The sequence below is a fragment of the Triturus cristatus genome, chromosome 7 (genome assembly GCF_964204655.1).
Source record: "Triturus cristatus chromosome 7, aTriCri1.1, whole genome shotgun sequence".
Classification (NCBI taxonomy): domain Eukaryota; kingdom Metazoa; phylum Chordata; class Amphibia; order Caudata; family Salamandridae; genus Triturus; species Triturus cristatus.
This window is the reverse complement of record NC_140590.1, coordinates 999183132-999209738: the sequence shown is the minus strand read 5'-3', so window position 1 is coordinate 999209738 and position 26607 is coordinate 999183132. Positions and strand designations below refer to the sequence as shown.

The window sequence follows — 26607 nt, the reverse complement described above, 5'->3', positions numbered from 1 at the left end:
GTACCGGCACCTTTTTATTTTGAGAAGGAGAGTACCTGCACTTCTCAAATGAATCGTAATACTTTTAATTGGAGAGTACCTGCACTTCTATTTTCCATTTCAAGTGCTGACTGTGACGGATATCCATCCACCGAAATATAAATCTCATAGGATATTATAGGATTTTTATTTAGGCGGACGGGATATCCCGTCAAAGCTGTGACCGAATAACCCGTCCGCCCAAATCAGGTCCTTAGTTTTTGAAAAAGAAAACCTGTTTTTAGATATTTTAGAGTTCGTACTGTTTTGAAAATAATGTGAATCGTAGATAATTGTTGATGCCATCTGTGGATTTCTAAACTTGTATGCCACGTTCCCTTAAAGCAGTGCTTTAAATGGGCAGATACTGAGTAATGGCACTTTTTTTTATCTTGAGAAGGAGAGTACCTGCACTTCTCAAGAGAAACGTAATACTTTTAATTGGAGAGTGCCGGCATTTCTAAGAAACAAGCCGGTACTCTGGTTCAGAGTACCTGCACTTCTATTTTTCCATTTCAAGTACTGCCTTAAAGTAAGGTAATTTGACTTCACATATAGAATTCTTGTCCTGGCTGAAAGTTTACAGGCTTCCACCTACTCAAAGTCTGTATCTCATGGTTCCATTCAGCTTGTGTCAGGGCCTCAGCGGAATATAGTGAGGATAAACTACAACTATCTAAGAAAATGTGCAATTTAATGAACTGCATGTTCTAGGCTGCTGATGCTTTTAAGAGATCGTGATATACAAGCTGTATCACCATTCCACTAATTTTAGTGAAAATCGTTGACTATTGCAAGTGACCTTCCTCTAGTTTAGGCGGCACCATGGTAAAGTAAAAGATCAGCATGCCAGATTAGCAGAGTAAAGTTGATTTAGTCAATTGAAGGTAAATAAACGGGTGAAGAGTGACTGTTGCTCGGCTGATAGTGCTGGCGGGAGAGGCCGTGACCGCTACAAATGCAAACTTTTATAAGTTGCTTATGAGATAGATGTAAGACACCAGAATTCCATTGGAAGGGAATGGTTATGAAGTGGTTGGGGAGGGGAACTTCATGCATGAAGTTTTAAAGAAAGTGTTCAATAACGTTACTGAGACTGTTGAACATGTGTCTGCCTTGACAACTGAGATGACTGCACTTACAGGGCCAGTTTTGAGCTTGCAATTGTCAACCAAATAATTGATCTGAAGTATAGCATGTAAAGGAATGCTCTAGGAGATGCAACCTTAAAACTGTTGTCCTATCAGACATTTTTAAGGTCCTAGTAAGGAGGTATATCGGGAGCAGTAGATTTAAGATTCCTTGCTGCCTGATGGGTTCTCAGATTATTTTGGGGTGAAGAGGGCACACACAGTGCTGTTGTGCATCTGTACCCTAGCATTTGTTGAAACTAGTTATCTACAGAAATCCTATCTAGCACACTGCCAGAAGTAGGGGCTAAATCGTCCTGAATTCTTCTGAATGCGTAATGTTTCCTGAATTTACATCCAGTCTACCCCAAAAAATATATTTTGTTAAGGAGTGAAAATACAACTGTGTGCAGGGATCACCAAACTAAAGATAATAATTTGCATTAAAACATAATCCATGTCTTATTAATGGCTTTTGAAATATGTACCCGACTACCCTGGAGCTCTGCCCAGGTAGGGCACCCAGATTGGTCTTGCTGGATATTTTTACCTCCATTTAGACAGGGTTTCATGCCACATTGTCATCACTATTGTTGCGGTGGGGGATGGGGAAAGGTCGACTGGGATCCATCCTCCATATAGACAGTGAATCAGTTGTCTTGCCCATCATCCATCTCTCTACTGAAAATGCTAGGTGTGAGCATAATTGGCAGTACTGTACATGTCAATGTACGAGTAAAAATTAATTTACAACAATAACCCGTTCAAGCATTTTATAATAACCTGGCTGCGGTTCATAGATGACATCTTCATGACATGGACTGGAAACTGCGACCAATTGACGCAGTTCTTTGATTGGCTCAACCAGAGATCTAGAGATATCAAGTTCAGTATTAATTTCTCATCCGTAAAGTTACAGTTCCTGGATGTTGAAGTTTTTCCACCTGAAGGACGTTTAGTGACATTATATACAAAACCCTCAGACAGGAACAAGGCTCTTCTATTTTCAAATAATCACCCCAGAAGCCTAAAAGAGAACTTGCCCTATGGACAGTTTTTAAGAATTTGGCGGAATTGCATTTTTAAGGATGATTACAGTACTCATGCAAATAACCTTGTAGAAAAATTACGGGACCGAGGTTATCCCAAAAAATTGGTGAAAACAGCTATGAAGAGAGCCTGTTGGACCCCCAGGGAAACATTGCTGAGCAGAAAAGAGAAATCCTCTACAGAACGCCAAGTATTTGTTACCACATTTTGCCCCAATTCAAACCAACTAAAAAAAAAGTGATTCACCAGAATTGGCATCTGGTTAAGAACTCGGATCCAACTTTGGAGAGTTCCTCCTTATTTGCTTTCAAAAGAGAAAGAAGCGTGGCTAATCATATAGTAAGGGCATCATCCAAAAAGAACATTGAACCAACATTAAGACAAATGATGGGTTTAACACCTATAAAAGGACATCACAAATGTGTGGTACTTGCTTGTGTTGCGACCAAACGATCGAAGAAGCTTTGTTCTCCCATAAAGGCATTCCTTGGAAGCACAACACTTTCTCGAATTGCAAGACAAAATATGTGATTTATGGAATAGTTTGCCCGTGTCCAATGTTATACATCGGAAAAACTAATCAGGAGATCCGACATAGAATAACGCAGCACAAGTCCCGGATCAGGAAGATTGTCGAGACTGCCCCACTCGTCAACCATTGGCAAAAAATGACACATACGGAAAAAGATCGCAGTTGGACCGTTATTTCTAAAGTGGAACGTGATCCTCGAGGAGGTGACCTGGAGTTAAAGCTTTCACAACGTGAAGCAATGTTAATTGTGAAATTTGACACTGCAATTACTGGTTTAAACAAATTATCAGAAATTTATAGACTGTAAGGATGGTAGTTAGTCGATCACAACATATTCTACATTTTTCTAAGACTTTTTGAGCCATCAAACATATTATTAGACAAATTTCATCTATGTCGTACTTCAATAGCTTTTTAAAAAAAAAAAAATGTTGGTAACTTTATCGGTTGACATATGGAATTCCTTATCAATGCCACCCCACTAGTGGGCCATCAACACAATGGCTTGGTTTGTATAATCACATTTGGCATTTAATTAAGCTGATCAAGTGGATCAATATCGCTTAGTAATTTTTTCATTCTTATTTGGACTATTAACTACATTTCCCAGAATTCCGGTTTTCCCAGGATTCCATTTAGATCTAACACGGAAGTGTTGGCTCAGAAGCCATTGATTCTCCCACTGTCGGAAGAAACGTTTTCTCCGCTACGAATTAGGTAAATTCAGTTTGTACGTTACATCGGCCGTTCGAGTTTTTTGAATTGGACATTTTTCGAGCTTTGATTGAACTACGGTCTATTTGTTGGTTTCAGACCCGTTGGTTCCCGTTAAGAATTTCTCAGACAGCCGAGGGACCTTTTGATCTGCAGGGTCAGTGTTGAAGCACTTGTAAGGTAGGTCCCTGCTCCATTCTTGGATTTATGCTTTAAATATGGCCATCCTTATTTCTTTCACTTAAGAAATCCTCCGCTTTCCCTTGGAGCACGGAGCGTTATGCTCCTATTGAATCACGTGTGATGAAAATGATTCGACAGAGGCAGTAGCCTCATTTTTTCACCTCGGGAATATTTACCACTATAGTAAGTCGACTAGCATCAAGTAAAGCCTTGACAGACTTTTCTATTCTTAGTTTACCATTTTGATTCATTTCCTTTTTAGGTCTCGCCTGACCCAGCGCATGCGCTGGTCTGGCGAGACTTATTGAGAGGGCTCCAAAAAGTGCTACTATGCCAGCCTAGAGCTACAGTGCGCGGGCGCGCGCGCCGCGCTTTACCGCGAATACTTTCACTCTCGTGGCCGCTTTGATGTTTGATCGCGATCACTTTCACTTTAGCGACCGCACGGCCGCTTTGCATAGCCAATAGGTCTGGCTTTTGGGACCTTATAAGTATTTAGTTATGCAACTGTTGCATGGCTAAACACTTATATGGTCCCAAAGGCGAGACCTATTGGCTATGCCAATGCTTGTTCACTTTTGTTGTTATAGTTGTTTCTACTCGTGAATACAGAAAGGGCATCCACAAATGCGCTGCCATTTTGGTAAGACTTGTCATAATCTGGCGGCGGGTCGCGCCTATGCACTCTCGGGTCATTGTATAATTATTATTTTAAGTAAAAAACTTCCTCTCTCTTTCTATTTTTCAGTGTCTTGGTCCTGAAGAGAACCCCTCCGTTTAAACAAATTGGGGTTCGAAACACGTAGACCTTCTTCTGTTTTAATACCAAACATTGGTTAACTGGTTTCTTTTGGTGCATTATAAAAAGTATTTTGCTTATCTGTAAAACGATTGTCTAACAATAGGATATATGCACATCAAATTGAATTGGTCAACATTTTACCATGTTTGGGCAGACCTTTGGTGTATTCAAATTGATGTTACTGGCAACCAAAGGCAGATTGTTTGAATGAGTGTGCTTTTGATGAATGAGGAGTGGTGTATGAGTGTTTTTGTGAATTGGGATATCTACCAAGTTGGCAGTTTAGTCACTTTTGTCAATTCTGTGGTACATGTTTTTTGTAATAATTTAACGTGGTGCTTTATTGTATGTGCGCTAAAAAAAAATTCATATAAGATTTAATTGAACGAAAAAAGATGTCGTTTGAATAAATACTATTAATTATTTTAGACGTGGTTGTTTAAAATTTCTTCCACGGTCCATTTATTTGACAAATTGTAGATCAGCACTGGCATTTACTTGTGTTTTTCATGTGTGTGAGCATAAGCCATTGATTTACTAGTATCAAATGTGAGGTATGATATTATGACGTTATGTTAGCTGCACATAGACTACCACAAAAGTGGGATTTGAATCATTTAGCCGTTACCATTGAAGAGGTGCCCCTGTTCCAGTTGAGGCCTAAATAAGAGTACAATGGAATTTAATATGAAAAATTGTGAAGGAGATAAAGGGCTTTTGGAGGGTGACCATTCTGATGATAGCAGTCTGACCCGTTTGATGGCAATGGATTCCAGAATGCAAGGTCATTTGCAGCCAAACGAACCGTGGAGCCAAGTTCTTTTGCTAGATTAGAGTAAATGCCAGTGTATATTTTAGACCACATGGACTCCTAGTTATGTGAAGCCCTCCGTTACAATACTAGTATTGGTAGCTCATGCCATGTCTGAGGTCTAACCTCCGATTGGGAATAGGTGGACTGGACCATCAGATAGCTCCTCAAATGTATTCCAGTGTTCTCAAGGCCTGGGGTCCTGACCCGTGGGCTTAACAGAGAAAAGTCAGCAGATCATGTGCATGCCATGAGACTCTCTCTTCATTCTCCCGTGAACAGTCAAATCCCTGTATTTGGTCATTTAGCCAGCTGCTCAGTGGCAAGGGAAGATAAAAGGTGTGCAGTGGATCCTCTTGTCTAATGCTTTCCATATAGGAAACGCTTCTAATGTTACCCTGTTAACTCGAACGCTGGCCTGTAGACGTATAGGAGGAATGGATAATTTAGGAAGGCAGGATGAAAATACATTATTCTCAACAAGGTGAATAAGTAGTTTTATCAGAGGCGATTGTCTAATCAAAGTGACTTTGAGAAGAGCCGAGGAGACCACGTCAATGCAAGTGTGCTATGTAAGCACTGGATATTGTCTGGCGGACCGTCCTGGCATAAATCTATTCTGTTGCATGTGGACAGCGGAGTTGGTAACTATTCTTAGTTGATTTATGAAGACCTTGGCTAAAAGCTAGGCTTCAAGGTTTATAAGATATATCAGTCTGTACAAGGTACATAGCCCTGGTGCACTGCCATCTGTTCAATCACTCTTAATTTCAGGTCCCCTCGCATCCCTTGGCTGTTTACCAGCAATTATCGATGTCTCAAACATAGCATAGGTGTGAAGGGTGGAAGAGGGGCAAAGTGTCAATGGGATGTACTTGAGAAACTCAATTGGGAATCCATTCTGACCCGAACTCTTGCTGGTCTGAAGTTGGGTCAGTGCTACTGAAATTTCTTAATCTCTGATCTCTCCTTCTAGAGACTCCTCATCTACCTTTGAGAGGTGTTGTATTTCATGTGTCAATATTGCCAAATATTTTGTTCCATTATACATGTATAGTTTCCAAGTTTGTCTCAGCATGATAGGATCAATATTTGATGTACACAATGTGGAAGAGTTGTACACTTGCGAATAAATTGTGCCTCAGAAACATGTTTTTAACTTTGTATAATCCGATTATATAATAGCAATAATACAAGCATAATAAAAGTATAAATATTAGCATGCTTATGTTTTTGATTTAATACAATTCAGTGATGGACAGCCCATACAGCTCCAGTAAGCCCATAGAGAAGCAATACAGGTCGGGTGGGAGTATGTTTCTTTTTGTCTTTCCCCTCCCATACCTACAAAATATTTTTTTAGGGGCAACCTTTCCTCATATATTGACCACAATCGTCTAGGCCATTTGGTACAGAAGGTTTGGTCTTTGTATGTATAGGGCCTTGTATGTTGCAAAGATCTTGGCAATGGCACGTTGTTCTAGCACTTTATATTTATTTAAATCAATTACGTGTTTAATGTGTCTATTAGGTTTCACCTGTTTGCACAACCAGTGCAGTAATTTACTCGCCTTGTTACATCACTATTACATCTAACTTACAGAGGGGACCGAGTCATCTTTATCTCCAAAAAGGAGATTCTACTTCAGTAATATTTTATTATAGTCTATCTTTCTGAGTATCTCAGGCGCTGGTAAAGAAAGTTATTTAGATTCTAAATGTAGGAGTAGCGCCTTTAGATGTGATAGCTCTTTCTGCTGATGCCTTTTGGGTCTCCTGATGTAGCTTGTGATGGGTCTTCGCCTGGAGGCCTTAAAGGCCTCCCACAATATAACGGGTGAAGTAACTGATCCTTGGATCCATGTGTCGCATAACTCTGCGTCTTTCCACACATTTTAAACCATTGTCCGTTAACCACATGCATTGAATAGCTTCCTGCCATGTCTGACCCCCACCCATTTTCGGGTTCAACATGGGAGTAGTCTGAGGGGCTGCATCCTGCCGTAAGTCAACACTGCACCTCTGGCATCAAAAAATAACCAACCTTCGAAAAAGATCTGAGTGCTGTAGTAGTAAATAAAATCATGCTTGTCTGGGTGAAGAAGTCGTCATATATCTGAGATGCACACAGACTCACCAGAATTAGCCAGACAAGTGGAAGCACGTGGAGGGAGTAGATAGGTTTTATATCTGTTGAATTACCCATTCAGTACCCCGTTAAAGTCTCCCCCAATGCCAAAACCACCAGTGGTTTTTTTTAAATTAGGCAACCACTAGCTTTTAAGAAGGCAGCAGAGGTGAGGCACACAGAATCAATAGGCACACCTGTTTCCTGTGTGGATGTCCCTGCATCGCAATGTAGCGACCTAGCGCATCTTTCCATGATTTTAATAACTGGAAAGGTAAGTGTAGTCTGATCAAGATCGTCACCCCCTGGGACCCCAAACCCTCATGAAGCACAGTAAAGGAGCCATAATGACCCCGACGTTATATTGCGTCCCCATCCAGTCTGTCTCGTGTAAAAAGAGAGTATCTGAATCCTATGTCTTGACAACTTTCAGAGAGAACTGTCACTAGTTTAAACTTTACAAGCCATTGACGTTCCAGTAGAGACAGCAGAGCAAACGGAGCGAGGCAACATCGGTGTTATAGGACATTCCTTTGACGAAGTGTGGCACAACATTAAAACAATGTGTGTGTCAAGCGCCAAAGTGATGCCAGCATGCTAACACTGAAACAATTCCAATAAAGCATGTAACTTTCTCAGCCTCTCCCCCTCCAAAACATTACATATTCGTGAATTAGATGTGTACAAGTCCTGCACCACTTGCAGGGTACATGAGATGTCGAGACATCTACAGAATACACATTGCACATTTCAGGAAGAGCTGAAAGACCTGGCTTTTCAAGAAGTAGAACTCTCTCAGCTGTTGGCTATGCTTTGTTAGTGCCAGGAGACTGTTTGGGGTTTTTCTTGTGCTTTAGACATGTATTAACATAACACAACCATCATATACACCAATGCCTAAACATATTTCTGTTGTAAAACCATAGCACTGTGGCCAACAAAAAGTGGGCAATTAAACCAGAAAGACACAAAGAGAAACCGGGAGAAGGAAGAAAGGATGAAAAAAAGAATGAATGTTGGGGATAGACAGCAACTCACTACAATGCCTATTTTCGTAAATAAATGTAACTAATGAGTATCACATGCCAAGTTATGCGGGTACCAGAGTCTGCGCCAAGTGGCATACATCCCTAGTTCTGTCTGTCTGGTAAGACATTTATCATGGCCTCCTTGACTCACATTTTTCCTGATCAGATCAGTCTAAAGTGGAGTCAGATTCCGCATCTTGACATGGACTCTTCTCATGACTGCGAACTCCAGACCTTACCCTCCTCTGTTATCTACCAATTAATCACTTCTCTCTAGTTGCAGCCTTCAATGAAATGGCCCCGTTCACTGGAGCATGCTCCAGCAGAAGTTTTTTCTCTAGATTTTTTCATTTAACCAGCCAACCCCAGGCCACCTCAGGAGTTCCAAAGAAGTATGCCTTGGAGTTCAGGAGTAGCTTGAGCTTTGCCGTGTAGAGGGGTCGTATTCAAGGTTCATCACCCTCAACTTTTGTTTAACTCCATCATTGGGGTTTCTTTTTTTTTTTTTTCTTTTTTTTTTTTTGAAAAACCTTTATTGACATTTCAACCAATAACAAGTATGGGCCTACAACCCCCCGGGGCCGGCCGCTAAGCAGTCAGAGTAACAGAGATCAAATGTTAACACAGGCAGCACCTCGGGGAGCAGAATCTCCATGCTAATATATTCTCGGCCATTGAGCAGCGCAAGTAGGACACCAGGATAAAAAGGTTTTCATTTTATAATAGGGAAAAACGGAAGGATCAGGTGCCAAACAATTTCCCAGCAGCGAAAAATGGCAGGCAGAATAATAAACGTAAGCAATAAACAGCAATCTATCGGGTCAATGGCGCTGAAACAGGAAGTTCAGGATGTGGAGGACTATCATGACCAGTTGCGCCTGCAGTCCCCTGCCCTAAAACCCAGAAAACACCCCGGAAATTGTGGCACACATGAAAAGGCAGTGATTCACAACAAAGGAGTTGTACCACGCTGATCCCAGAAAAGAAAAACAAAGAAGAATCAGAGAAGAAAAAGGAGGCCATGGAAAAAAAGGGGTTAAAGACTAAAGAATCCCCTCCCCCAACCCCCCACCCTGCACCTCTGCAGATGAGTACGGCCCCCCCCCCCAGCAGTGTGCCTGTCGCCCTGGAACCAGACCCGAAATATAGAAAAAACAGAGAAAAAGGAGTAAGAAAAGAACCCCACCAGACGGGGGGGTTGAGAGAGTATTAATAAACTGGAGGAGGGCCTTCAAAACATGCCCCCGGCCTCTCCCTCCCGCACAGTATGTTTTCCCCAAAGCAAACAGTAAGCAACACAAAATCGACCATGTCAAAGAAAGATGGGGAGCATTATGCACCTATTATACTAACAATTATGCCATGAGAGCACGCAACCCCTGAGCCCACCCGCCTATTAGATGACCACCTCTGAAGGATCAGCCTTATCCTTGGCCACTCTTTGCAAATCTGCCCATGCATACCCCTCGACCCGGCGCCATGTCCAATGTTACAAGGTAAAGGAGCGTCCAAAAACGACCAGGAAGCGACGCACACAGGTGGGGTGGAAGTCTCTGAGTACCAACACAGTCAGCATTATGGAGGGACGTCTTTCCCAGTGCTACCCCAGGATCTGCACTGCACACAAGGTCCAGGAAGGCGGAATCAGCCAGAGTAAACAACCGTTGCTTGAATTTTCCCTGGGTCGCCGGAGGCCGCGCACGGGACAAGGCCACCACCCCCCACTCAGGTCCAATACCTCCGGAACAGATCAGACCCACAGCCAGCCGATCACACGGTAGTACACTGTCCGGAGTTTCCAGCTGTTCACTAGTCACAGGGGTGGCCACGACATTGTCCTCCTGAGTGCAGTGTAGGAAGTCCCTGTGTACCTGGGGGCAGGCAGGCCGCAACTGTCCCGACGCTGATGCCACACCATCAAGCTTACTCCCCAATACCCAGACGCCATGAACCAAGGTGGAATGAAGGGCACCGAGAGCCTCGAGAAGGTCACGGTACCCCAGCACAGCTCTATGCGATCGCTCCGCCACGCTCCCCAGAGTCGCACACTCCCAATCCTGCTGTGGCCCGGTGGACAGGATGGTAGACTTCATCATGACAAGATGGCCGCCGGGTAGGTCCGACCCGTATTGGGACCGGGACACAGGGACAAGCGCCGCAAGGTCCATGTCGCTGGGAAACCGGGTTCCGGAGGCAGGCAAAAAATATATCCGTTGTGTGGTCACGGGCAACAGTCGTCCCCACCACGGACCAGCGCCCGCGAAAATCCGGGAGCAGCCCGCAGGAATCAGGGCGAGTTACGGGCAGCGTCCGGGCAGCTCACCGTCGAAGGCAGAGGCAATCACCGGAGAGTCTTGAAATTGCCACCCCGGGCATGCACTCGTTCCGCTACGCTTAGTGGTAGGAACGACCACGGCGAAATGTAGGCCGATATTCGCACCGCTCCGGTAGTCCGACTCCACCCAGTCACCAAAGGCCGCTGTTGTTGAACTGCCACCCGGCCAAGGTGTCCACTCGAGGTCCCGGCTCCAGGGCTGCACAGGCCGCAAATTTCAGATGCACATTTCTCCGGCGGTACCGCCGCCAGAAACTTCGGAGTCACACGATCGGTTGCCGCTCTCATTCACAAACACGGGCGTATAGCGCAGGCTAAGGATCTCATGCAGGATATCCGTGCGGGATGCGGAGGTTCACGGAGCCGGGAGTCTACGCTGCCATCCCGGTCGCCATCTTGGCTCCTCCCCCATCATTGGGGTTTCTTTGTTGCTGCACAAGCCCATATGATCTAGGAAGATAACATTTCTTTTAGGGCTACTAGATGACCTCTTTTTTCAGACCCACGTGAAGGGTGAAATCCTAATCCTTCTAATTCAACATTCTAGCTTTGAGGGATCAAGGAAGGTCCCAGAGATTGCTGCTGTACTAAGACTCTGTGAGCTCTTTCAATTACGCAGCAGTAGTGCTCGGTACTATGTAGCCAAGAGCGTTTCCAAGTGTCCAGAAAATGTTCTGGCCGAGACCACGCCACTCTCTGGGGAAAATCCCACCATGTGAATGTTGTTTTGGTGGGCGCCTCCCTCTGCAATCTTTACACGTTCTGAAAGGGCCTTGGGAGAGGCAGAAAGATTGTCAATTGTCCTGTTAAAGCCACGAACCACATTCTCCAGTTCAGAAATTAGGCCTTCTGATTCAGTGACTCTATAGATACTGTTTGCAGGACTACATCGAATTCAACTTCTCTGATCTCAGCCTCCAGGATTTGGCAGTAATTGTTGATGGCTTGAGAAAATCACATTGCTGTGTCAGAGGAGTGTGTGGGTGCGGCACTACTAGATGCAGAATCAACTTTGTAATTTCCATCAATAGTATGCCCCTTATTGGATTGATCTGCTTGGCAGATATATCACTTTGGCCTGGTGAGGCAGTTAGTTGGAGTTGTTTTTGGTCATCGCACCAAAGCCGGTTTAGAAGTAATATAGATGTGGAGTGAATAGAGAAAAAGCTGCTGCTGCTAATCCTCCATGGTATCGAAGATGGAGGGGGGGGGAAATGCACGTTGGTTTATTCCCTTGGAACTGGGACACTTTGACCCCAATCAATTTCTAAAGGTTTTTTTTTTTGGACCGTCACCAGGGTTTTGGGATTCGGTATTAAGTGTTCAGTCAGAAAATTCCCCTCTTTTGGAGTAACCACTCACATTGCCTCTGAGCCAACAAAGCCCAAGGCAACAACTCTGACTCCGGCACGTTGTTGTGTGATATCACTTACTTGCCACACAGGCATAGGCACACATCTGTGCCTGCGCAGCACAACCCATCTGGAAGCCACCCTCTCATCTATTTTTATGGCAAGGACCTATTTTGCGTAAAAAATAGCTAAAAAAAAACACAAGTGCCGTGAACACTGCTCACATTCTGGTTCTTCACTCTGTACCTGCGCTCTATAATTTTGCTTCAAACAGCGGCGTAATTACACAATTCGTCTTAATGGCATCATTTTGAGAATTTCATGATACAAGCGCAATGCAAAATACTGTGAATTACGCTGGCATAATTCCGATTCTACCTGGGCCTGCTTTTTATCTTATTACTTGATGTTGGTGTGGACATTTAAGCTCAAATAACTTCCTGCTCCATATGGCGAATCCAGCACAAGTGTTTCAGCTGATGTTTAAGCCAGTGCTGTGACACAATCCAATGGAGTAATGCTGATTAATAGCACAAAAACGGAGAACTTCTTCCTCGCTGCAGGACTGTCAGTAAATTGGGCAAAATCGGTACTATTGCCAGGGCTGAACTGTGAGTTATTTTAAATTTGTTTCTAGAGCACTCAATTGCAAAGCTTCTTGCTGCAAAGTTAGAAACGCAAGATAAAATAATATGTGAGGGGATAAGAGTGAAAAGATGAGAAGAATTAATAACAACAAGAAAATGACAGCAGCAATAAGTCAGCCGGCCAGAAAGTAGCAACAGAAGGAAAAATAATAGTTTTTAAAAGCTAGGTTATTTTTTAGAACTTTTTTATTTTTATAGCTTTATTTGTTACTTTTTCATACATTACACCCAACACTAAAACTTGCTTAAAGAGCTCCGCCTTGATTCAGCTCATCAGTTGCAAGATAGCGAGTTCCAGATTTTAGCAGTGGCTAATTGAGAAAGCTTAATCGCCCTAGATAACAGTTCTTATTTTAGTAATCACAAGTAGAGCTTGGTCTGCAGACCATACACAACCTGGCTCGAGAATTAGATTTATTGCAAAACTTAGCTTTTGTTTTTTTTACTGATGAATTTAAATACCAAGGCACATGGGCACGCTGAGAAATGGAGATGGTTATGGCATGCAATATTGAAAGTGTAGTGGACAGTTAAAACAGTTGTTACAATTTTTAGCACAATTTTCCCTATTTGTTAGCAGAAAGAATGGCTCTGTTTATGGTTAATGCCCATTGTCGTTCACAAGAAGTGTTTTGGTAAGTTTGAAAACGTGATGATCGCTCTTTATTTAAGTGGACGTGCCATCAGGGTTACTCTCCTCCCACATTAGGATTATCAACTTCAATAGTTGTGCCTGGTTTTTTTGAAGATCCGTGTGATTCAGTTCCTACCTTGATTAGTTTTGCAGTGTTCTCTGATGTGCTACTTAACAGTACCCTTGGAACTGTACAGACTTTGGGAGAGGGCAAAGAAAAATACCTTTGCACCGTTGGTCATATTCTTCCCAGAAATTAATGTAGGGATATTTGTTTGTTTTCAGTGTGATGTAGCTAGTTGATCCAGAATGAACTGAGTACATTATGTAATGTAATGTAAAAACTACTTCTATAGCGCTGCTACCACTCCAGGGAGTATCTTGGCGCTCACCCAGCTCAGATGTACGAGAAGGGGGGGGGGGGGGAGTAGACACAGATTACGCGCAGCACACTACATCTCAGACCATTGCTATACAAGCTGAATCGGACATAGAGTATACCCAAGTTTTTAATGCTTTCCTGTATTGGGTTTCATCCGACAAGGAACGTAAGGAAAAGGGAAGCTTGTTCCACGCTTTAGCACCCAACACGAAGACAGATTTGCCACCTTTAGTTGTCAGCTTAAATTTAGGGATAATCAGCAGGTTTTGGCCCACAGATCTTAGACAGCGTACCGGATTGTATCGCCTAAAACCCTGGGTTAGATATTTAGGGCCTCGATGGTGAAGGTTACTTACTCTTTTTGACGTGTGCAGTGTGTAATCTCTAAATGCTTAGTTAATTGGGGTCACTAATAAAGCACTACCCTCTATTATATTGCAAAAACTGCTGTGATATCGGATCAGGGAACATTTAAACTTGATGCCACAATCTCTCCCTTGAACAAATTCAGTGGTCTTGACAGCAGAGAGCACAAATGAGTGTTCTGCCAGGACATGAAAGAATACTTTTATGGCTAAAGATTTGTGAGACTAGTTTCATAGAGTAAATTCGTGTTTTTTTAAAATTCTACTATTATCTTTTACACGTTCACAAACCACATTATTATTTTTTTTAAATTTTGTTTATTAACATTTTCAAATATTATCAATGTATTTTTGGCACTGATCATCATGAGACACACATTTGTAACAAATAAATGATCTTTTGACATATCACAGATACTATTGATGACATTGGTAATATAGCTACGCATACTCCTCTTTGATGAGCCCTTTAATCGCTTTTGTCCGAGCCCGGATCATCCCTTGGGGGCTCACATATGTTCCCACGATAAACATTCCACCCTCCCCATATCATCGACCATTTTTTGGGGCACCCTCTGTCAATATGTACAGTCTTTTCCACTATCATTGCATTATCCATTGCTTCACTCCACTGAGGAAGTGTGGGTGTCTGACGGGACCCCCACTGCTGTGCTATACTTCTTTTCGCCAGCATCATGCCCATTGTTACCCATGTTTGTGTCATGCGGGTTAGGTCTGTCGGTTCCCATATGTTAAGGAGACATCTTTTTGGGTCTGGGAGAATCGTGATTTTTGTTACCTGAGAGAGGGTACGCATAACTCCCTTCCAATAGCGGACGATTGCTGGACATTGCCAAAGGGTATGAAAGAGAGTCCCTTCCTCCCCACACCGCCTAAGACATAGTGGTGAATCTGTCTGTCGCAGTTTATATAGTAATGTTCAGGTGTAATACGTACGGTGTAGAATTTTGAGTTGTATCAACTTTAGTTTTGAGGGAATCGCTACTGTTTTAGGGGATGAGAGTGCGTCCTGCCAGTCTGTGTTGTCCAGTTCTCCTATCTCCGCTTCCCATTTGGATTTGAGGGCGGTCGTCGGGCTGGTTGTTTATTATTTTTTGGTACGTTAGTGATATGGCTTTTTTATTGAGATGCTCTGTAAGGAGTCTATCTTCTAACGGTGATGACTCCACTAGCTGTGTGCCTGGTGGGATTGCTGCCAGGAGGGCGTGTCTGATCTGCAGATACCGGTAGTTTTCCATATCCGCCAAACCGTATGTATCCTGTAGGTGAGCAAATGTGACTACTTCTCTTTTCTTCCATAGATCCCCGACTCTAGAGATTCCTATGAGGTCCCATTGGTGGAAGCCCTTAGTATTACGCAGCATACCTAGCCGTTTCGTGTCCCACAGTGGCTTGTGTTATTTTCCCTTCCCAACCTAGCGCACGTTGAGCCTCAAACCAGATTTTTACTGTATGTGCCGTTGGGCCCCTAAGGTCATGCCTTCTGACCTTGTTGTAGAGCGCACCCATTACTCCTACAGTGTCTAGCAAGTGTCTGTCCATACGATAGGCCGGGTCATCACCGGGGGCATGTATCCATTGGTTCACCACTGCGAGCTGCGAGGCCCAGTAGTACACCTTGATATTAGGAAGTGCAATACCCCCATCCCACCAGCTTCTCGTTAATTTGTGAAGTGCTATCCGCGGCGCTTTTCCATCCCACAATAAATTTGTCACCTCTGCGTGTATTGCTTTGATGTATACAGGCGATACTGGAAAGGGCGTGTTGTGTAGTGCATAGAGGAATCTGGGGAGCGCCATCATTTTGTAAAGGTCCGCTCTGCACAAACCACATTATTGTGCGTAGTTGTGGCTTGTCTTACATGGATGCAATTGCCTTTCTTTACAGTCAGTAGTAGCTGTGGGTTCGACGTGCTCCTGTTTCAAGTAGTAGAATATTTTATTGCTAAAGCCTTCAACAAAATCAGCATTGAGTGAAATAGTCTTTCTTGTTAACACTTTATTATTGATATAATCTCATGCAGTAGCAATACCACGAAATATGAAGGAATAAAGCCCCATTTCATAATCTCTGTGAACTACTGTATAAGGATGGCTCTGTTGATGTCTGTATTTAAATTTTTTTTTAAAATGACTGTCTCCAGGATTAGCCTCTGGTGTGTGCTGCAAATGTATCAAATCTTGACTACTGCAATAGCCTTTATCGCCTGCTCGCAAGCAGTTATTCTGTTCAATGCTGAAATTGCAAAATGCATCAGCCGAACCGCCCCATGCTCTTTCCTATAGAGATCATATCAATATGTGCTTAGTGACTCTGGTTCACCAGAGCCTTCTCCGTACAGCACCTTGCTTTAGCCTTCAGGTGCCATCTTTGGTTTGGCCCAATACACTCTAGTATCTGACTGGAATAACTCTTTAACAGTGGGATGACCATAACATCAAATAATTTGCAATGAGTAGAGTCTATGGGGTTTGTAAGAAACTGCAGAAAGCTTGTTTTGCCTGCTTTAGATCCTGTCTTTGGTGGAAGTGACCTCTGGTGTTAGATTTATGGTCTTCTTACCTAATGCTGTGGAAACAGCTTCACTAATAAACAGCCATCACATTCCCTTCTAGGCACATCCATGAAGTGATGGCACTGTTTAATTGTAAGAAAACCTTCCATGTGATGAATTATGTTGGAAATGTGGCATATCCATAACTATGCAAAAAGTGCAGCGCATGCAGAATCTCATAATTCCGTGGCCTGGGTATACTTATTGGGGGGGGGGGGGGGGGGGGGGGGGGGGGGGCAGCCCTCTTCCTCCACTGGTCTATTGTGACAATTAAATTCTTCTTCCATCCACTACAGCACACAGCATTGAACAATAGTTCAGGCACTGCAGCAATTGCAACTTCACTATGAGTGATGGTATTCTACCCTTTTCACAAGGAGAACATCTACACACAAAGTATCAACCTTAAAGGCTAGGGACTGCAATGGAAATGTGTGCTTATTGAAGTTAACATTATTTTTGCTTTTAGTCAGTTTTTTAAAAGATTAACTTGAGCCTAGTAACTTCCCAAAAATAAAGTTTTAGAAAAAACATGGCTGTACAAAAACAAACTGACAAATTCAAAAGGCAGGTGGCGAAACCTAGAACTATTGGCTTTGCCAATGGTGGTTTTAGTTTGTGAGCAGGCCATGGCTAAAGGAACCATTACTACCTGGTTTCAGCTACATGAGTCATGTATTTAAAGAGAAAGTAAAACATCCTCTGAAAGTTTCTTTTTTACCTCTTTCTTGTAGCCACTCCCAAATATGGAGAAAGGCATTGATTCATACAGTAGTCTTAACCCTAGTGAGTTGTATTTAGTCACAGGAAATTCTATCTTTTATGCATGCCTACCCTAAATTCGTGAAGGGGGGCCCTCAATTTGCAATATTCAATTTGTAGACTAGTTGTATACTACTGATAAACTCTACAAAAAACATTTGTAAGGTACAGAAAAATTTACATCTCCCCAGCCCCCATCCTTTTTAGGTAACCTTATGTTTTATTTTATTTTTTTAAATCTTTTTATTGAGTTTGAACAATAACAAATCACATATATACTCAAGATATAAGTGGCATATTTCATCATGCATCACCGTACAACTATGCAATACATTGAGCACAATTAGGGTACAACTTGCCATCTCCGTTTTGTCCGGTGCATTTCTAATTCTACTGTTGGGGCCACACATAAATTAACTTGATAGGCCTATCATTTGCCCAACTTTTTATCCCATTTTTTGGAGCACCCTCTGACTTTGAACACCTCTTTTTCCGCAATCATACACTTATCCAGTTCCCTGGTCCACAGCCGAAGTGAGGGACTATCTGCCACCCCCACCCCCTCGTTATCTCCCTCTTGACCAACGTGTAGCCCAGTGTCATAAATTGTTGTTCAGTTTCCGTTATATCTGTCGGCTCCCATATATTGAGGAGACCCAGCCGAGGTGTAAGGGTGTTGGTTTTCGCCAATGCTTCAAGCATACTTTCCGTGGCCCCCTCCCAAAGAGGTCTCACTCCTGGGGAATCCCATATCATATGATAGAAAGAGGCATCTTGCAGACACCCTCTAAGGCATGCTGCACTGGCTCTGGAGCCTATCCTTGCAAGGGTTGTTCCAGTGAGGTATGACCTATGTAAGATCTTTAGTTGGATACGTCTGTATCGCAATGTTACGGCTGCCTCACGAGGGGACATCAGTGCCGCCTGCCAGCCGTCGTCTGTCTGACCTATGTCTCATTGCCACCTCTCTCGGAGTTTATGGAAGGTGTCAGGTAGGTTATTACAGAGTTTTTTGTATGCGAGTGATATGGCCTTAGTGAGTAGTGGGCCATCAAGAAGCCGGTTTTCCAGAGGGGACGAGTCTGGGATATCCGTCAAGTCTGGGATAGCAGTATTGAGGGCATGTCTAATATGTAGATATCTAAATACCTCTCCCTGAGCCATTTCATATGTCCTCTGCAAGTCCTAGAATTTGAGAAGTTCCCCCTTTTTTACCAATTCTCCTATCGTTGAGATTCTGATTGTCCCACTTGTCGAAACCGGGGTGGTTTCCGAGAAGCCCCAGTTTCTGGGTACACCACAGGGGCGTGGCCTTAGTGAGGGTTTTTGCCCATCCTAAGCGGGAGTTCGCCAGGTCCCATATCACAGCAGTGGGGCCAAAGTAACGACCCTTTCGAGTCTTCAAGTAGAGTGCCTCTAGGTATCCTGCCCTCCCCATCTGATACCTATCTAACATGTACGCTGGGTCCACCAGGGATCTATAAATCCAGTGGTTCACCACCACCAGTTGTGTTGCCCAATAGTAATTGTACCACGCTTTGGTTAGCTTATGCATGGCTATTCGAGGGGATCCGCCATCCTATAGTAATGTTCGTATTTCGCTCTCCACTCCTGCAAAATATGAGTCCAGAACCCTGTGGGGACAATTTTGAATGATATATAGGAACCGGGGAGGGCCAGCATCTTAAAAAGAGCAGCTCGTCCCACCAGGGACAGCGGCAGGGAGCGCCAGTGTTTAAAATCAGCCCGTAGTCTGGCCAGAAGGGCTGCAAGATTTTGGTAGTAGAAAATTTGGGGCTCTGGGGTCACAAATATCCCCAAGTATCGGAAGCCTTCCATGGTAATCTCCACGGTGCAGCCCGACGGCAGCCGGGAAGCCTGGCCCTTAAGGAGAAACAGTACTGATTTGCTCCAATTGATGGAATATCCTGAGTATTTCCCGAAGTTTGTGAATATATTCAATACCCCATGGAGGGATTTATAAGGGGAAGCCATGTAGAGCAATATATCATCTGCATATACCGATCATTTCAAACCCCTCACCATGACATCTCGCCTAACCCATGCCGCGAGCGGCTCCAGTATCAGGGCGAATAGCAAGGGGGAGAGAGGGCAACCTTGCCTAGTGCCCCCATTAAGTGGGAAGGGTTTGGATGTGTAGTTATTGACTCGGACCTGTCCCCAGATATCCGTATACAGGAGTTTCACCCAACCCATGAATTTAGGCCCAAATCCCATACGCCCGCAGGACTTCGAAAAAGTAAGGCCATTCGATGGAATCAAACGCCATCGAGGCGTCCAGGGAGAGGATAACAGCGTCGTCTTCAATAAACTCACGACGTGCCATTACATTATGGAGGCGTCTAATGTTTAATGCTGTATTCCTCCCGGGCATAAAGCCCGACTGGTCTGGGTGGACCAGTGATGAGATAACCGCTATGAGACGTAGGGCCAGGACCTTAGCTAAGATCTTTGCTTCCACATTTATTAGGGAGATCGGGCGGTAGGAGCTACATGCCTCTGCTGGCTTACCTGGCTTCCTGAGTACCACGATGGACGATAGTCTTTGGTCTTCCGGTAGGAGACCTTTCTCATAACTTTCTTGGAACATAGCCCGTAGATGAGGCGTCACTTGCGTACCGACCATGTTCAAAAATTCTATGGGTATCCCATTAGGGCTCATCGCTTTGCCCGATTGAATTTTGCTCATAGCTTGGTGAATCTCCACATCCATCAAGTCACCCTCTAATGCCTCTCTGTCCTCGTCCGATAATACCGGTACATCGCTGTCCGCAAGAAGTTGACGAGATTCCTCTGAGGTGTAGGACGTGGATGAGGTGTAGACTTGTTCTAGGTGGTTCGCAAAGGCCTCGGCTATGTCGCGTGGGTGTGTGATGTGTGACCCATCCCCAAGAGTCAACTGAGGCACCCATCTCTCCCCCTGCTCCCTCCTCTCTAGCCATGCCAGTAATTTCCCGGCTCTGTCCCTAATTCGTGTAGCCTATGTGTGGTGTGAAGGAGTTTGGTCCGTATTTTTTCCTAGCTAATATCTTATATTCTTCTTGCTTAAGCTATAGGTGGTGTCTAGTTGCTTCTGACGGTGCTGCATTGTGTTCGTCCTCCAGCCGCTGGAGGTCGCTTTCAACCTCACCTTATGTTTTAATAGGAATCCGCGTGTGTCAGGAATAAGGGATTGTCTAAAAGGACAAATGTTCAACTTCCAAAAGGGAAAATATACTATAAACAGTGAAACATGCTTTATATATTTACACTGAGAATCCAGAATTTGGGGTTGGGAGGCGGAAAACGCAAATATGTTGATTTTTGTGTGAAGTTACTGAGGTTTTGAATTTACTTCCACCAGGATCTGTAGTGGAGAGGGTCCAAGTATACCCAGGGCTCTTTCTCCAACTAACTATGCCAGAAGAGTCTTTTGCTCGTCTTGGATATATTTGTGATAATATTTTACCATTAAATGTGAAGCTATGGTACCTACTTTGGCGCTTTAATGTTAGTGTTTCTAATGGTTTATTTTACTATCTGTTTTCTTAGTACACTGCTATAATTTCAGTCTAGAGAGTGGGTTTTATAGAATCTTTATGTATATAGTTCTAGACCGGTAGAAAGATTATGATCCAGGATTTGTAATACATTTTGCTTCATATGAGTATCACCACACTGCACCCTTGCTTCATAGATCAGTGGTAGCATTCAATTTGAAGGAACCTGAAGTTGATGCCCCAGAATTTAATTTTAGTCTGAAAATGTCTAGTATTTCCAGTGAGGAGTACAGCTTCTTTCACGTTCTCGAACTATTAATTTCACAACGTTTGTTCAAATATGGAATCATTCTTTTTCAGAAACTATGCAGTGAAGCTCAAGTGAGAGTATTTGGAAAATGCTGCCAACTGAATCCTGGAGGGGACAGTTCGACATCATTGGATAGCTCAATAAATTCTTCCGCATCTGATACAAATGAACCATGCTTGAAGTATCAGGTGAGCATTGTCGCCCTCTTTTATGTGACTTAGCACGAATGTGTATATAGTTCAATTCAATATGCTTAGCTGGCACCAGATTTCCTTTCAAACACATTGACAAGTCATTGACAAGGTTTGCTCACTTTCCACAGTAGTCTGTGACAGTATGTTGGTGGTTCCAGCTCTCATTACTTACTTTATATCCACAGAGGCACATGTTCATGAGCCATTAGTTTTCCAGAGGTGTTACAGCTCAGCACTACTGACCAAGCCCCCTTTGTATCATATACTATGTTCTCTCCATGTAAATGAATATCAACTTAAACAAGTAGTGATATTTTCTCTCCTCATCACCAGATTGGGATGACACTGGGTGCCTTGACGTATGTCTGTATATAGATTGTTTTTGAAGGAAGTGCTCATACACATGGGTCTGTCACTCTCACTCTCGGTACATCTCTTCTTTATTTTTAAAAAGCATACATTTCTGGGTAAGGATAGTTAGCACTAATAGGTTTATGTGAATGACCATTGATGGAAGGCACTCTCTTGCACTCGGCATTAAGTGGATAGACAAGTAGTTAATGTACTTTCATTTTGTACAACCAGCTGGCTAGGGACCAACTGATCAGTAGTTGGGCAGCGCGAGTGAGTGCCTCACAAATAAGAGCTACTTTTCCAGATGGTGAACTCTTGTCAGACCTGGTGTATTTCAGTCTTAAGCATACTTGCCTTTTGGACAAAGTGCTGTATGTATGCCTCATTAAGGAATGGACATGCCCATTCTAGACCTTTTCTTCTTGATTGCTCAGATCAACTTTTAGTTATCATAACCTAGATCTAACTCCTGGTCTGTTTTCAGATTGGACACATATTGTTTCAGGGTTCTCCAAAGTCAGTACTAAAGTGCCCGATCCATATTGGATGTTTTTTAGCATTTATCCATTTAGATAAATGTACTTATCTTAAAAATGTGGCATGGATCCGTCCCTCTAGAACCGACTTCAGAGAACCCTGCAATACATCTTCATAGCAAAATGAGAAGTTTACTTTTATCATCATTGACTGCAGGATCCAGAATGACATAAGGGCTGAACAAGGTTAGAACATCCAACCCCTATCTAGGGACACATCAGTCATTTAACTCCTTCGATGCGAGTGACGGAGCGGTTCCGTCATGCGCGTCGGTTGCGCTGTGTGCTTGACGGAACCGCTCCGTCACGGCCCCGCCGGGCACGGAACCTTCAGCACGGCGCGGTAATCCGCGCCACGCTGAAGGGGTTAATATGGCAAATATCGGTTACTTGGCCCCGAAATGTTATGGGCAGGAAAGAAAGCTACCACCCTGAAAATAAAAGTAAGTGATTTGCTACATGTAAAGAGATTTACATGGGTATTTTTTTAAAGTGAATTATAGTTACCTAAAGGTCTCCCTTATGACTTAGAAACCACAACACAAAAACGTTTAAGATGGAATTTCTTTTGGTGTTATTGGTGAAACATGAATTAGAAACCCAAACACACTTAACAGAGTGCTAAAATGCCAGGTCATAGTCAGTAGCAAGCCTTTGCATGAGATTTCCATTAGCCCAAAGGAATCTACCCATCCTGAAGATCATTCTCAATTTGCAAAACCCGAAAATAGGCACAAGAAATATAGTGTTTCAGTATCAAGTCTCTAAATGCCACAGATTTCTAGTGAGGAAAGGTATTGTATTTTTAAGTAGGGAGGGATGACAAACGTGGCAGCTTTCTATACGCTGTGGAGTGAGATACTGATGTAAATGGTTATTGTTGGACATAACTTCCATCCTGATTCTTCCAGTATATTGCTCATGTTCATGCATATTACTCACCTGCAACATCACCCTGCCCCTTTGGGAAGTACATGTGGTAGACCTTATCAGACAATAGCCAAAATTTCCACAGTTTTCACCTACATGCCTGCTTACCAGGACATGAGATCGCCAGAGTCATTTGAGAGGGCATGCGCAGGACTGGAGTCTTTGCTTTGATCTAGGGACCTGACACTAGATTCCTTCTCCATTGGGTATTGCTTGGCAGTTTATTTTCAAAGGTGTGTTAATGGATAGTGCTTCATGGGAGAGAGCAAGTTATGCAAGTGATGTAATCATAGCAAGTATTGTATGTAGATCCAGACAATGCGCGAAAACCCCTCACTCCCTTTTCCAAGGCCCATAATAACCTGGGTTGAAAGCCTAAAACGGTGATATTGCATTACAGTGTGGGTTTAGCAGTTAGTAAAATCTAGAGAATGCCTTTGGGGGCATGGTCTGCTACCTACAAAATGCCGGCCCCTTAACTTCACTCAGGGCCAGATGTATTTAACACTAGTCACAATTTGCGAATTGACCTATGTACATATAGGCCAGTTGCAAAATACTGCATCGTAGTTGGTCGCAGTTTGACCTACCTCATGAATATTAATGAAGTAGGTTCCATATTGCGACCCACTATGATTTGCTGCCATCCATAGACGCTGGAAGTAGCGGTGCTGCAGCATCCCCAAAATAACCATTCTGGTTTTAAAAGGTGAATGAGCAATAAACATACCTTTACATTTGATCTTGTTTTAGAGGTCAAATGTCAATCTCCATTTTATGACAAATGACTGCTTATGTCTTTTTTAAAATGGAAATTGGCACTTTTTCTGACTGTAAAATGAGAGGATTTTGTAATCTGAATAATGCGACACACTTGCTGAGTGTGAAAGGAAAGGCTGAGGGGTGTTAGAAAAAAAAAAATCACCACAACAAAACTTGAATTGTACAGATATTTCAAAATGTATCAGTAGTTAGGAAAGCACAAATTAAGCACTTTTGTAATTCTGAAGTATGATAGAAACAAATACAGACACTTCCCTTGATGAATAATGTTCAGTGAAACCCGCTTTCCACACATTATTTGTGAGATGTATAGTTTTATCTGTAAAACTTAAATGTCTGTGTACATTTAGTGACCATTTAAATGAAAATGTGCTGTCTATAAATGACAGTGTGCTGCCACATCATGTTTAGTAATATATTTGCAACCGCGTGCTCAAATATTTTCTCTACAGATATTACCACACCCTTCACGCTCTTCTGCTGAATAGGCGTGACTCATTTGCTACACCTGGTCTTTGTGTGATGTTGGGATTGATCATCATTCATATGACTATAGTAATGTAACACTGATTTCAGCACCCCTACTCTGAAATTGTTCCAGCACCACTGCTGCCATCACAGGGACGAAAAATAAATCTTTTTTTCTAATGTAGCCCATTTTCCCTAAAGAAAGAAAAAAGAGAAGTTTAACATGGAACCATTGCCTACTATTAAAAATGTGTTTGTCAGCATTCTCAAAGGGGAAGAAGTTTCTTGCGATCCTCTTCCCATTTGTGAATGGTTTACCACATCCTTTCAGTAGTTGGTAAAATATTAATGTTTTGTGACAGCATTTCAGTCGTAAGACATTAATAAATCCCATTCCAGATTGCTTTTTGGAAGGGGTTCCCCATAACACGCCCCTTCGAAATACTGAACCGATGTGTAGTCGCAAACCCAAATTGTGATTAGGTAACGTGTTGCCAAATCACAATTTGGGTTTTGCACATACAAAAATGGCATTTGTGGTTGCAAATAGTCCGATTTTGCAAATTGGACACTTTGCGACCCCAAAAAACCTTAGAACATCAGAGCCTAGACCCTTTATGGATCCCAGAATGAAGAATGTTGGTTTTCCGCTTTTTTTATATTATTTGTATAACGCACAACTCAACCGGGGGGATAACCCGAGCTGAAGCAGAAGTTGTATGGTCAGAGGCTAGGTGAATAGCGAGATTTCAGTTTCTTGTGGAATTCAAGAACTGGGGAGGCGGATCTGATGTGATCTTCGGAAAGTAGAGGTATGGTGTAGCCCACGTTATGCTGCACCGGAAGGTGTGGACCTCTGCAAATAGAAAAGGCTGGGAAAAGGGTGTCCCTGGCTTCCTGTGTAGAGAATCATTTCAATGACTTTTGTGAGTTGTCGTCCTGTAATAGGAGGGCATGTGGGATGGAGGCTCCAGAGCCATGATTTTGTATAGTTGCTTATGTGTGTAATTTCTGTGTTTTTAGTGTGCCTGCATATGACTATTTAGTATTGTGTGTGGTATTTTATGTTATTTTTGAGAAAAAAGAGGAGTAGGTAGTAGTGTTCCCTAAAAGGGAAGAAACCGCACAATCAATCTATAGTATATTTTAGGCTATAACAAATTTAAGTATGAGTAAGTCTAGTCCTATAGTTCGATCGGGGTTCTAAGGTAGCTTGGAACACCTACTACCAAAAAGGTGTTATTAGCATATTAGAACCTAACATGCATGTTAATGAAACAAAAAAAACAAAGCTGATACAGCACACCCTTAATAGTTACTAATAATCCAAATACAATATTGGAAAAGTTTTACATAAATCAATATTTCAATGCAGAGGTCAACACCAGTTCATACGGGCAATCTAGTAAGGTGTCCGGCACACAATGAGCGATCCAAAACTGTCATCTGTTGATTTATCAAGTTCTTTTTATTATTTCTCTTTAACAGTTTTCCCAGCACACAGGCTTGCCGACACGTAATTGTAATTGTAATTGTAAAAGTACTTGTTAAGCGCGGTTGCTGCCCGAAAGCGTCCAAGCGCTGAGTAGAAGCAGGGAATGAATTAGAGGCAATCTAGGAGGAGTCGGATTTGGCAAACAATAGGGTCTTTAAATTTTTGCGAAATGAGAGGAGGTCAGGGTTGGATCGGAGTGAGATGGGGAGAGCATTCCAGAGTTTGGCGGTGTTCAAAGAGAACAACCTGCCCCCCGACCTGGCTCGCTTCACTCTGGGAACAACAGCAAGGAACGCCTCCGTCGACCGAAGGTTCCTGTTAGGTTGGTAAGGAATGATAAGGTCGGAGTTGATGGCTGGGGCTGTTTTCCAGAAGGCGCGGTGCGCCAAGCACAGCGCCTTGAAGGTAACTCTCTGCCTCACTGGCAACCAATGAAGAGTTTTCAGAGCAGGTCTGGCTGAGTGAGTGCGCGAGATTTCCAGCAATGTGCGGGCTGCACAATTTTGAACGACCTGCAGTTTTCGGAGGGTTATCTCCGGTGCCCCTACATATAAGGCATTGTTCGAATCCAGACGAGACTGGATGAGG

The 26607-nt window shown here is 43.1% G+C and overlaps 1 protein-coding gene across 5 annotated transcripts in view; it reads left to right on the top strand.

The window, feature by feature from the left end:
* FNIP1 (folliculin interacting protein 1) overlaps window positions 1-26607 on the top strand; it is a 343332-nt gene that overhangs the window by 119148 nt on the left and 197577 nt on the right. For all 5 annotated transcript variants that reach the window (XM_085618038.1, XM_085618035.1, XM_085618039.1 and 2 more), the window contains exon 3: window positions 21310-21447. In XM_085618038.1, the coding sequence (XP_085474164.1) occupies window positions 21310-21447 (138 nt within the window). The remainder of the gene's footprint in view (window positions 1-21309; window positions 21448-26607) is intronic.